The sequence below is a fragment of the Rhyacophila brunnea genome, unplaced genomic scaffold, assembly GCF_057557595.1.
Source record: "Rhyacophila brunnea isolate RB1 unplaced genomic scaffold, BYU_Rbru_1.0 scaffold_5, whole genome shotgun sequence".
Taxonomy (NCBI): Eukaryota; Metazoa; Arthropoda; class Insecta; order Trichoptera; family Rhyacophilidae; genus Rhyacophila; species Rhyacophila brunnea.
In genome coordinates this window covers 39,794,111-39,807,755 of record NW_028233170.1, presented here as the reverse complement: position 1 = coordinate 39,807,755, position 13,645 = coordinate 39,794,111, and the positions used below count along the sequence as shown (strand labels likewise).

Here is a 13,645-nt window from a genome sequence, read left to right as displayed (position 1 = left end):
CTTTTACTGTGATAATTGTAGCAATCATCATCAACCTGGATCAAACCACTGCCGAATAAAATTCTCTCCGAGCTGATTTCATTTTTGTCAGCCCAGTGTGCTACATTACCACATGGTTCCAGAAAACTTAACTATCACGGCGATTCAGCGGCCTCTAGGGTACCACTGAATTACTAGATTTATTTAGTGATTGTCTCTTCAAATATATATTATATTTTTTAAATTCTAGCTATCCTTGATATTGGATCGGCATCGTTCAAATATGACATGCGACGCTTAACAGAAATCCTCGCATTCCCTAAAGCGTGGTACAGGAGGACAATTGTGCGCCGCTTGTTCTTAGGAGATATCAGTCTGAGCGCTCCATCCGAGTCTGACACTAGGTATACCTACTGACTTATTGAGTATGAATTAAAATCTATGTTAATTCATTAACAATCGAAACTAATGTAAGAATTTGATTTCAGCGGACAACCGAGATCATCCTTATCTCCGGTTGCCGTACATAAAAAGCAGAATGTTGTCTATCCAAAATTAAAAGGTGAGATTTTTTCCTTCAATAGGCATACCAAGTCTTTATTGAGAATATACTGTAGCATGTATCTTATGCAGAATGTCTGGGACTTCCAGTTGCATAAGGAAAACAAAATTAAGGGCGATGGCACCAGTCCTGATCCAGACAAATCTTTGATCAGCGACAGACAGAACATCGAAATTATCAACAGCTTTAGACACCTGGTAGGCAGTAGCGAAGGGTGGAGGTAGGCTGTTAAGATCCGCCATAAATAGTGCACATTAAACTTTGTTAGTCGTAGGAATTTATTTTTATCTAACTAAGACTACAATTTACAGATGGTATTAGTTAGTTTTTAAAAATCAATTAAACCCTGCCTAAATCAAACAATAATAGTTTTGGTATATTTTGGGCAATACAACAAAATTACGCACACTTTTTCATTCATACTTATTTGTTTTCGTTGGATTAAGAATACATATTACACATATTGTTGGTTCATTTCTTTTAATTCATTAAGCTCTGCCTAAACCAAACTATAATAGATACAAAATATTATTCTATCCATAAAATAAACAAAGTAATGTATGATTTAATTGCATAATTTCAGATATTTTGTAGATATACGAGAGTTTTTTTTACTATCATCTATATTGGCTTGGGTTTTGCAGGGTTCAATTAAATTTTAAAAATTAACGAACACCATCTGTAAATTGTTGTCATATTTCAATAAAAACAAATACATATGACTGACAAAGTTTAATGTGCACTATTTATGGCGGATCTTAACAGCCCTTACTCCACCCTTCGCCGTTGCCAAGGACACCATGGGAGATGGCACTTCACGACCAGAGATCGCTATATGTATAGGAAATTTTTATGATGATTGTTGTCTTTTGGTATCCCGGCATCTTACGAATATGCAGAATAATCGCATGCTGAGTTTCGAGAATGGATGTGTGCAATGGAGAGCAAATATAACATCATCCCATGTAGTCTCTTTACACATCTAAGATCTAAGATGAAGACAACGTTAGACCTAGTGAGAGAGACCAAGATAGTGTCAATCTGGCCTGCTCCTAAACACGATTATAGGGTGGATGTTTAGGATAATGGTGTAATGTTGAAATGTGTAAAATGAATGTAATTGACACTTGGATATGTGTCAACTAAGGACATGGGTAGACAAGAATATCTTAATTCTATGGTACCTATCTCAATACGGTTAATGTTTCCGCTACCAAAGCCTAGATATTATTCAATATGTCTTAAATGAAGTAAACGCCAGATACTTGATTTGCAAGATGATTTCTGTGAAAAATAGATGCTTATTTGAAATAAAAATTCTAATTTGACAGATAATGGACGGGAAGACAGCGAAGAAACAGCGCAATCTAACTCCACAGAGTCACCGGCCGCCGCTTGGGAAACTCTGGTTTTGTTCGCATTCAACTTTACAAAACTGAATGTTCACATGAACATGGGAAATGTCATGGGGAATGTTACGTAAGTTACACTACCGTCAAATAGCTAAAATAAAATGTGAAGTGTTGTTAATTCTTCTCAGGCAAGAATAAAGATATCTGGTTATATGCGACCAGTTTTTGTGGATATTAACATCATTAAATTACTATGAGCAAGACCCACAGTAGAACCTCAATTATCTGGGCTAATTGGGGGTACACATTAGGTACTTTTGATAATGATATATTAGGATGGCCAAAAACCAATGGTGAATGTATTTTCTTCCGAAATAGTCTTTTATCATACCAATTTTTGAAAATTTCGCCTTTTTTTAATTTAAAATAATGATTTTTTTTATCTTATGAAACTAACGATAATACTGCAAATCATAATATAATCAAACATCTGAATAATCACAGATATCACACTTGAGGATCTATTGTATCAATACAACCTACTATAAAGCATGACAGTGTCTTTGTTTTTCTCAGTTCGGTTACTAAACTAAACAGCAAAGCCAACCGTGTTTATAAATTGTCCATTAAAAAATATTAAACAATTATTTTTATATATATATATATATATATACATCGTCTATCGAAGCTATAAAGCAACCATCGATTTAGTAGATCCACGACCCTGCCCCTGTTTTAAATATTCATATGCATTCCATCTTAGTTTAACTCATACTACGTAGATTAAGCTCAAGTCGAATGCTTTCCTGCTCACACTTATTCTTGAATTGGGTTCGAGCCTTGGATATCTATCATTCTCAGTTGATAATGATTGTTAATCAACTATTTTCAGTTGGTTGAGCAGAGATTTCCATTCCATGGGTCGTTTGAACATTGGCAGTACGGGACACAGAAACATGTGTATCGGAGTCGGTCTCGGTAGCAGCGCTCTAGACGCTAAAGGCGGTATCGTCGGTGGTACCATATCATTATCGACCATCGATACGTTCGGTAAGTTTTTTAATGAATTTCTTCCATCCAATTTCTTTAGAAATATAACAGTATAACGACAGAATATAATATTATTTCATGACGTTTTTAGTTCACATAATCGAGGAGCCGGGATCGAACCCGAGTCACCACTGCGGCTTGAGTTTGAATGCTTTGGAGCTGCGCTTGGATTACATGGGAACCTCAATGCTGATGGCGCGCGTCAGCAGCCTCAGCGTCGAACTCAAGGATGAGTGGATGGCGCACATCATGCAGACACACCCTCACCACAAGTCCACTAACAGGTGACACAGCCCTCACTTTCAACACCTGTTTAAAAAATGCTGAGAGATTTAATTTTAATCGGTTTATTTTAACGGCACTTGTTTCATCTACATAGTAAACATAATCAGATGGGTATCAATAACTAAAGTGAAGTAAAGTGAGACTGCGAGAGGCCATCATTTCACCAGGTCACTCCCCACTACCCCATTATTATCTAACAATATTGTATAAATTGAAATGCATATTTTGACATATTATCTACATGACGTGATAAAAGTCTGCTGCGAATTCATTGTTTTGAAGATGATTTTTCTATTTGCAGGCCTGCGATAATTCTTGTCCATGGCACTCTGAACTGGCAACAGTTGCAACTGCTAATCAGCCGGAGCACGACTCCCGACCTCTTTAAGATGCAAATGAAATTGGAGGAATTCTTTACGCAACAATTCAAAAGCAGCAAGCGAGTCTTCAGCAATCTATATACGTCATACACGTCCAACACAAATACCCAATCTGTAAAGCCTGGTAAACTTAGAAAAGAAGGTAAGATAATATATATTTTGTTTATTTATGTATTAACATAATTATGGATATTGAATGAGAAAAGAACAAAAAAAAAATCTTGAACTATATCCATCTCTTTCACCTTTCACAGCATGCTTAACTTCTCTTTGCAAACAGTCTTGTTTAAATGTGTTTGTGATGTAGTTTATATTTATGGGATATCTAAAAAAAAGTTTCACTCACACAAATGGAATATATCTATTGCCTTCCCAATTTGTATCACTGGTGGATGACTGGTTGTTTTTACACCTTGATGTTTTTGATTTCATGTCGGAAGAAAATACTTCATAGAAAGATTTTTTTGCTATTACTTGATTGACTTCATGGAATTCTTAGAATTTTAGTAAATATTTGAATTTTGTTTTCAGATATCACAGAACACAGACAGCATAGACACTGGCAAAAAGTATTGAGTTTGATTTCTGGATTACAACTCTCAACTTTGACTTCACCTTTACCGACAAATGGTATGTAAATATAATAATTATTAAGGGGGGACATGCTCAGCGTAGGTCAAAATGGAGCTTTTATTGCAGTTTCAAAGCATAATCCTGGACATTCCTTAAACGTTGTAGATAATCTATTTATATAATTTTGAAGCCTTATTATCCTTTCACCTTTACCGACAAATGGTATGTAAATATAATAATTATTAAGGGGGGACATGCTCAGCGTAGGTCAAAATGGAGCTTTTATTGCATTTTCAAAGCATAATCCTGGACATTCCTTTGGTTGAGTATAATTTATGTCAACACCAAGCCGTATTATCCTTTATATTTATTTTAAACATTTGATGACTGCATAAAATATTTTTATTATATAAAATAGTATTCTTTTAAACCTCTCGCTCTAATGTTTTAGAATATAGTCATATTTCAGTACGTCCATGTGAAGTGGTGTTAAGATTTTTTACATTTATTAATTTTTAAACGCATTTATAAAACCATCAGTATAATTTATGTTGACATATTTACGATAAAAAATTATATTGATAATCTCTGTGATCCCAAATTTGACAAGAATTAGGCATTTTATTATTCAAAAAATGGGCAAGATTAACACATTTACATGGGTTACATGGGCCGCGCCCGCCTAACCACTACGGCCGAGCATTTATGATCGGCCTTTATGGTAGAAATGCTGTCCACATTAGTTTCGAAGGGTGGAGGTAGGCTGTTAAGATCCGACATAAATAGTGCACATTAAACTTTGTCAGTCATACTTATTTGTTTTTATTGAACTAAGGCCCTCCTCCCACTGAGCAACTGAAATCCAACGGAACTGAAACTAAAATTCCAACCAGTATCTAGCTAATGTATTTCAATGACGGCTCGCTGTCGGCGAGACTGGAATCTCTCAGTTTAAAAACGGTCACGAAGAGACGCGGCATGCTAGTCGCGCGGTCTCTCAAGTTTCCAGTCACCGTAAAACAGTGGTACCAATTTCAGTAGATTCGTTGAAAAATCATATTTTCTTACCAAAATTGATAGCACTGCGTAACAAGCGTCATATAAAAATATATATATTTACGCCATAAAAACCTACCTATATACCCTATAAAAACCATAACAACCCAAGACGTCAAAAGTGCAAGATAAGCAAAATTGAAATAACCTAATTGTATTCGAGTAAACGCAGCAGCGTGTGTGTTGTCAGTTTTTGTACAAAACAGCTGATGATCCAGTTTGACAGTTAGAGGTTATGTGATTATTATTTCAAGTGGGTTTCAGTAGCGCCGTGTGCGAAGCATCACATTGGTCAGTTTATGAGTTCCATCACCAACCAGTTCCGTCAGATTTCAGTTGCGCCGTGGGAGGAGGGCCTAAACTACAATTTACAGATGGTTTTGGTTAGTTTTTAACAAGCAATTAAACCCTACCTAAACTAAACCATGATCGTTTTGGTATGTTATGGGTGATTTGACAAAATAGCGCATACTTTTTCATTCATACTTATTTGTTTTCAATAAATTAAGAATACATTATGTACACATGTTGTTGGTTAGTTTATTAAAATTCATTAAGCCCTGCCTAGACCGAACCATAGTAGATAAATAATATTATTCTATCTATAAAATATCCAAAATTATGTATGATTTAATGGCATAATTTTAGATATTCTATAGATGGATGAATATATTTTGACTATTATCTATTAATATATTATTAATCTGATTTTCGCAGTGTTTAATTAAATTGAAAAAATCTAACCAATACCATCTGTAAATTGTAAGCTTAGTTCCATGAAAACAAATACGTATGACTGATAAAGTTTATTGTGCACTATTTATACCGGATCTTAACAGCCTACCTCCACCCTTCGCCACTGGTTCACATGCAGCACTTTAGGAGTGAACACGGACAAAGAATGTAAATTAATTTTAATAGAAATTCTTTCTTACAATTTCAGGTACAGTGTTAGGTGGCACTATGGAATTGCAAGGAGCGCATATTTCACTCGGATGCTTCCACGGAATAAATTTCAAATCAAAGTCGTGGGCGTTGTTCAGCTTGAAAGACACTTTCATCAGTTTTGCCACAGAAGCACAACAAGTGCCGACTGAGAGTGGTAATGCTTATTTTATAAATACTATTACGTACTATATGTATTAAAACTTTTACAAATACAACTTTAGTTAGGCAACTATTTCCGAAAACCGATTTCTCCAATACAGTAAACGATGTGTTCATGTTTCAAGCGTAAGTAGTTGGTCTTTATGTTCATTCATTTTTTCTATCGTATTGTATTTTTAAATTAAAAACCTTTCTATCCTTCTAGCCTTTTCTATCAGCTGATGAGCCCTTTATTGCACTAAATAGAAGCAATACAATGTTAGACATATCTGCTTTTATTTATATCTGTTTCTACATAATTTGAAAACATTCCTGAGAAATATACAACCACTAGAAAATATCTTTTTGTAAAAAATACAACACCCAGCAATATTCGAACCTGCATACCCCGGGATTCGCACCCATGTGCCTTGACCATTGATCTATACATGGCCTATCTAATTGCAACAAAGTTGAGTAGTGGTTTTTATAATACTCTCTGAAACTCTTTATAAATTGCGTTACTTTTTGGCAATTGGCTTTTGTATATTAAATCAAAGTAAGTATTATAATTACCTTAATTACTAATCGGTGTCAGGGTCACTCCAAATTTTTGTTATAATGTACTTGCGTTTAACGTTTGTTAAAAAACTATTTTAGATTTTATGAATGTAACATTCTTTAGGTTTGAATATATTTCTCAGAAATGTTTTCAAATTATGTGTGTATGTTAAATTTTATTTGACAACTTTTGATGAAAATAAATGGCATAGCCGAACCAACCGCACTTTGGATAAATTGGTTGTAAATTTACTGACTTCACTGAAAACATTACGTTATATTGTGGACCTTTCAGGAGAAATTGAAGTCCACATTGTGCAGAGCTTGACGGCAAGTTTAGGAGCGAGCAGTGGAACAACAGTCCAACACGAATCCATGGCGACCGTCTGCCGCATGAGTCGAAACATGATCTTCCCGCCGCAGTTCAAAACGTTGCGGGAGTGGTTCCATTACGCATTCTTCAATAGTGATATTGATGGTAAGTTGAACCTCCATCTTCATATGTGTCATGGAAATGTTCAGAATATTATTAAGTAACTACATATTACCGATACTGGTGTACACATCTGGTCCCATAGCCGTAGGAACCAGTGGCGAGGGATGTATGTATTCTGTAAAGATTCGGAATAAATCGTCACCGTTCAGGCAAAAGTCACCAACCCTAAAAACATAGTTTTGAGATATCGCAATTTGAAAGTTTGAAAATGCAGGAAAAATCAGATTTTAATGTTTTGAAGGGTTTTTCTACATTAAATTATTTTCTCATGTCTTCTTAATAATTTATTTAAGGTACTTTTACTTTTTGATGCTAATTAAAACATCTGGAAGGTTTTAAAGGAGGCAAGGTAGCTCAAATTATGGTTTGGTGACTTTTGCTTGTTAATAATCTGAACAATGTTAGCCAAAAGAAGCATCAGTAAAACTCACCATCCATAGTATAGTGACTTTTGCTTGTATATTTATAACGAAGGATTTTTTTTTTATAGAGTCAATAATGTCTATTCACCTATAATGACTTTTGCTTGTTAAGATTTTATCGAAAGTCATTTAGTGAAAAACAAATAATTCGGATTTAAGCAAAATTTTACTAACTAATGTACCGAGGTGAGTTTTGCATCTTAAAGAACATAATTTTACGCTTCCGGTGACATACTCAACTCAAAACTGCCATTTTCAGGGTTGGTGACTTTTGCCTGAACGGTGACGAAATAATGCACATTAAACTACGCCAGTTATACATACATATTTGTTTTGATAATATTATTTACAGCCGTGGAATGTTTCCCTTCGTTGGAGCGAGACGGCGGTTCATTGGAAAGAGACCGTGAAAAAGACAGAGAGCGTCCGCAACGTGCCACGGCCATCTCCGCCACTAAGCTGATCGATCCCCACCACACTAGAGAGGTCATATTCTCTCTGCCCTCCCTGCAGTTGCACTTGAAAACGCAACACTTGCAACAAGCTAGATTACCAAATAACCCGGGTGAGTCAACGATTACATATTGCTGGGTTTGTTAAATGTCCAGTTTTTCATGTTTTAAATAAAACAAATTTAAAAAATTCGATTTGATTGAAAACTTAATGCGAAATGGATCATAATAAAAGTTAACTACATATCATTTTACATTGTGTGTTCATTTGTAGCAAGTATCATACTTGTTGAGGGCAGCACTGAGATAACAATGTCTTGCATTTGTGTTCCAAATTTAAAAGGTTTATTTATATAATATGCATTATTTAGATGAGCAATCAATTATGTTAAATCATATATATAACGTTAAATAAGTATGTAACCAAAATAAGACATCAATAGCAGGCTGCCGGTAACTTTTTTATTTATAAATAATGCATACAATGCTGCCAATGTAGAGAATATAAATTTTTCTTTGTTACCAATTCCATTATACCGGAATCACTATCAAAGTCCATATTACTCCCCCTATCTCTTGTAATTATATCCATCTGCATTAATTTTCAAATCTCTATTGACCTTAATTCTCTATTGTTTAATTTGTTTTTTTTTTCAGAAGAGAAATGTGTGGTTGAGTGCAATTTTATAACTGAGTTTGAAGACCACATATTTGTCACCGTGGACGCTGAGGCATTCTTCTTCCTTCACGATTTGATTTCATCTTACTTAAAAGAGAAAGAACGAACGGTAAACTTCTCATCTATTTATAATTGAGTTGGCATTTAATAATAATTTATTATAAGCGATTTTAGATTTTTCTAGTCTTGATAATATTCTAATATGATTGATAATTTGTGTGTGAACAAAAACTCAATATAATAAATATTAATCTATTCTCTCCATCATCTGTTATCTATGACTTACAGATGATTCATAGATAATCAAACTGTCATTCACTAGTCACTATGATTAAAAAAAAAACTACAATGCAGAATAAGTCTCGATATAGACATCAACATCTTTCATTATGAACAATGTTTGCTGTCAACTACTCACCCAATACTTTTAGACATACATATATCTCTCTTGATTCAGCGTTCATATTCATACATCTAACAACAGTGCACTTAGAATGGCTTCTGTGGCAAGCACGAAACATTGAGAAAGGACAGAGAATACAGAATACACTGTGATAACCCAAATACCACTATCGATATAATGGATATCGGACGACCCTGGTATTTGATATGCAACCAAAAATACTCAGATCACGTTGTATTAAATTTTTAATACATTGCTTTAGTAAACCGAAATAATAAAGGTACATGACAATTCATAAATAACGGCTGAAATTTTTGACATATTATATGTAAAAACAAGGCTCCAACATGAAAAATACCACCAAAGAAAACAGTAACCCTAGAAATTGTTGTAATACGGCAAAATAATGTCTGTCTTTTACGTACCATTTCAATTTCTATTAAACCAGTCGATCAACCAGGGCGACTAACTTACCTGCAAATACTTCATTGGCCTAAACCCCATACGCTGTAGATATATCCGATATGTGTTACAGGCACAAGCGGGGATTAAATCTGTATCCTTTCTGTGACTGAGGTCACATCCTACTGAGCGTGTCGTTGAGACCAGTGTCCTCTATGCTTTTCCTGGAGAGACTTTCTGTCATCCACTGAGCTGATTATAATGTACTGGCACGAATTTAAACTCAACTGGTGCATCTTTATTCAGAACTATTTCTTGACAGTATGATTTTGCTGTTGGTGACTGTGGATATTATTTCTATGTTGTCAACTACATATATTACAAATCCATAAGGAGTCTCAATGTAACCTTCTATTTAACAACTCATCCGTAGGCACCATCGAGTAGCGCTGGCCGTTCTCAGTCACCCGATGCCGGCAGCCTGCCCTCCACCAGCTCTATGGGCGCCACCCCTAAATCCGCAGATGGGGAATCGTCTAGTCAAAGTTCTGCCAAAGCCTCAGACGGCGGATTGCCCAATTCAAAAAATACCGTTCGAATTAATGTTTACGATAAGGATTGGCGAGTATATCATTGTAAGACTTGGCACTTGGAACCCACAGTAAGGTAAGACAAAATTATATCCATTTGTTATAATTTCATTACAAAATAAAATAAATCTTTATTTTACTCTATCTAATAAGAAACCGCAAAAACCACATCAAATTGCGGAGCCTGTGGTGATATCTAGTATAATTGATACATTCAGACTGCTTGTGTATGCGTCCACAAGGCTTCTCTCTAATTATCTCTACCCTAAAGATCCGCATGCTATCAATTCAGAATCTGTGACTGAAGCGCGAATCAAATTGGTGCATGTCGCCTACTGTCACGGTGACAAATTTAGTCTATGGTTTCGTCATTTTGCAGAATATTTTGAACCATCACCATCTCTGTAAATTCACTGAAGAATGACACTGATGAAGAGTGCCTACAATGTATTAGTAATTTGAATTATTATTAATTTTTCATGCTAATTTTAATTAATATTAACAGTTTCTACGTGTGCGTATGTTAAAATACTTGCGGCATGACATCCATAGATAATATTTTGAACAGAACCCAACCTGCAGACCATAGATAATAGACAACATTCTTATCGAAAATACATAATGCCAACCGCTAAAAACAAAAAACTGTGATTTTGACATGACATTCGAATAGTGTAGGCATGTGGAATATGATAATAACGTTCAAAACGTCATGCAGGTGTTGAAGCATTGCAGTTCAACGTGAGGTGACCTCATTGTTGTTTTAGTGATTTCGGCAGATTTTGCCAACTGACAATTTTCGTTTAAAGGTTCAAAATGTGCTACGGGATGGGAGAATCAGTCTGATAACATTTTAAACACCAAAAAAAACGACATTACTCACATTTTTCCCGTAGCGTCAGCTTACTGTGACGTCACGTGATAGTCCGCGACATGCACCTCAATTTGGTTTGCACTTTACCTTTTCCCTAAATTTATAACATATAATAATCAGATAAACTTTGTAGGGTATAACATACAAATCTCGATTGCAGGTTACTGTCGTGGGCTGGAAAGTCGATCGAGCCGTACGGAGTGGATTATATTTTGCAGAAGTTAGGCTTCAGTCACGCCAGAACCACTATTCCAAAATGGCTGCAGAGAGGTTCGCTCGATCCCCTTGACAAGCTTCTCGCTCTCATCCTGTTGCAGCTCGTTTCAATTATACCTCGTAAACAAAACTGAGGTTAATTTGATTTCGACAGGAATTCATTTCACGGCGCATTACCATTCATATATAATGATTAACTATACAATTACTATTAAGTACTATAGAGTTATTGGATATTGGAGTTTTTAAATAATTATTTAGATGCATAAAATTGTTATTTTAGTTCAATTTAGCTAATCATGACCTACTGAAAGCATTTATTATTACATATTATACAATTTCTCTACGAAGTTATATTGTATCTGTTATTATTATTATAATATGTAGCTACTTACAAACAGGCTGACACATCACCATGGCTAAAATTGGAACCAAAACTCCCTTCTGTTATTAATTAATGTAGATCTCTATCCTTACCCCTCCGGTTAAAACGAATTCCTCCTTGATCTCATGTACATCGCTTAGTCTGCAATACCTGCTTCTATCCTGGTGTTCAGTAAATAGTACTTAGGAATGGCAAAGTTGGTAAACAATTAATTGAGATATACAACATTAATTTTAAAAGAATGATGTTCGACTCTGATTAAATTAGATAATTGATTCGAAAAAAATATTCAATAATAATTAAATTTATGTAGGTACTTCAAAACACCTACAATATTTTCGTTTAAATAATATGATTTTCTTTATTAAAAGTTCTATAATTTATTTTAATTCGTCCAGTGGAACAATATCATTGCTTTTAAATAAATGCTATGAACTTATTTTTAAAATTCATACAAATTACTGCTTCGATCGATGAATATTCCAATTGGCATGGTTACTTTTCTGCATAATTTTTGAATTAGTCTGATAGTTTTGATGCCGAATTTTCCTTTGTATACGTACATGTAACCTTCCATTATTTCGTACTACATACATCACTGACATGTCGGGAACTATGTTATGTTTTATCTATTTCCCGATTTATATCTCTACTGTAATTTCATAAAAAGACATTACTGAAATGTGCACAAAATTGTCTTTCGCTATTTCTAACGCGAGTAGAAGGAATATTAGGGTATCAATAAAAGTAAAGAACCGAGAATAGCAAATTTATTATACATGAGATGGAATATCATGATTTTTTCATCATGGAAATATGAAAACTGTCAATTAATTACATGTTACACATTTTTCTACATTAGTGTCAATGAAAATAAGCTATCACATGAAGATTTCTGTAGATTTTTATTCTTGATAAAAATGCCATCTTAAAGGAATCTATTGACAGTAAATTAATTCTGTAGACTTGGGTAAGTAGCTACTATCTACTAAAGTTGGTGTCATAGGGGTGCAATTAATATATTTTTTGTAAAATATTTTCTAATCTGTACATTTATGTTTGTTAGTTGTTATTAATTAATCGTTGGAACAGGTGTGAATATCATTGTTGTCAGCCGATGGTTTTTAGAATTAGGCAAAATAAAGTATTATTATCTGTATATATTATTAGACTGAGAATTGAATGACGAAAGATTGTATTCAGCCGGTACATATACCTCATAAGAATGTGTAAAAACAATGGATATTAAAAATAAGTAAAATTATTATGTCTCATTGATTTCATGGTGCTTGACAAATATTTATTGTATATTGAAGTCATACAAATTATAACACGGTTATAAAGTTAACTGATGCCAAAAGAAGAAATCAAATACCACTTTAAGCGGACATCATAAACCATTGTTTACATATTGTAAGCATCTTTGACTGATTTTCTTTTTCTTCAGAATTAGTAGATTGAAGTATTTTTATAGTTTTATGTACTAGGATGCATATTTTTTTACATAATATGTGTACACATACATTAATGTATGTGTATTCTAAATATTACAATATTTTCAATAATAAAGGTTGTTTGTTCATTGTTTTTTATCTTTAATCAGTTATTATTAAAAATGGAAGTTTAGGAAGTGAATGAAATATTTATATGACAAAACTGTCATTGTAACAACCCAATGCTGGTATGTTTGTAAACATATTGATAGAAATATGATAATATTATTCTATTTAAATTATATGAATCCATTGTATGGATACCATTTCATCAAGCAAACTTATTAATATCAAAAATGTAAGAGAAATCACTCATATTCGAAATAAACATGGCATAAATATTCTAAAA

At 34.0% G+C, this 13,645-nt stretch overlaps 1 protein-coding gene across 2 annotated transcripts in view; it reads left to right on the top strand.

The window, feature by feature from the left end:
• tweek (transmembrane protein KIAA1109 homolog tweek) overlaps nt 1-13,645 on the top strand; it is a 52,181-nt gene extending 38,536 nt beyond the window's left edge. For both annotated transcript variants that reach the window (XM_085955216.1, XM_085955215.1), the window contains 13 exons: nt 230-383; nt 468-541; nt 1,873-2,020; nt 2,786-2,943; nt 3,035-3,227; nt 3,530-3,750; nt 4,140-4,238; nt 6,181-6,339; nt 7,180-7,362; nt 8,155-8,367; nt 8,912-9,042; nt 10,172-10,404; nt 11,363-13,645. In XM_085955216.1, coding sequence (XP_085811342.1) covers nt 230-383; nt 468-541; nt 1,873-2,020; nt 2,786-2,943; nt 3,035-3,227; nt 3,530-3,750; nt 4,140-4,238; nt 6,181-6,339; nt 7,180-7,362; nt 8,155-8,367; nt 8,912-9,042; nt 10,172-10,404; nt 11,363-11,552 — 2,156 coding nt within the window. In that variant the 3' untranslated portion in view covers nt 11,553-13,645. The remainder of the gene's footprint in view (nt 1-229; nt 384-467; nt 542-1,872; nt 2,021-2,785; nt 2,944-3,034; nt 3,228-3,529; nt 3,751-4,139; nt 4,239-6,180; nt 6,340-7,179; nt 7,363-8,154; nt 8,368-8,911; nt 9,043-10,171; nt 10,405-11,362) is intronic.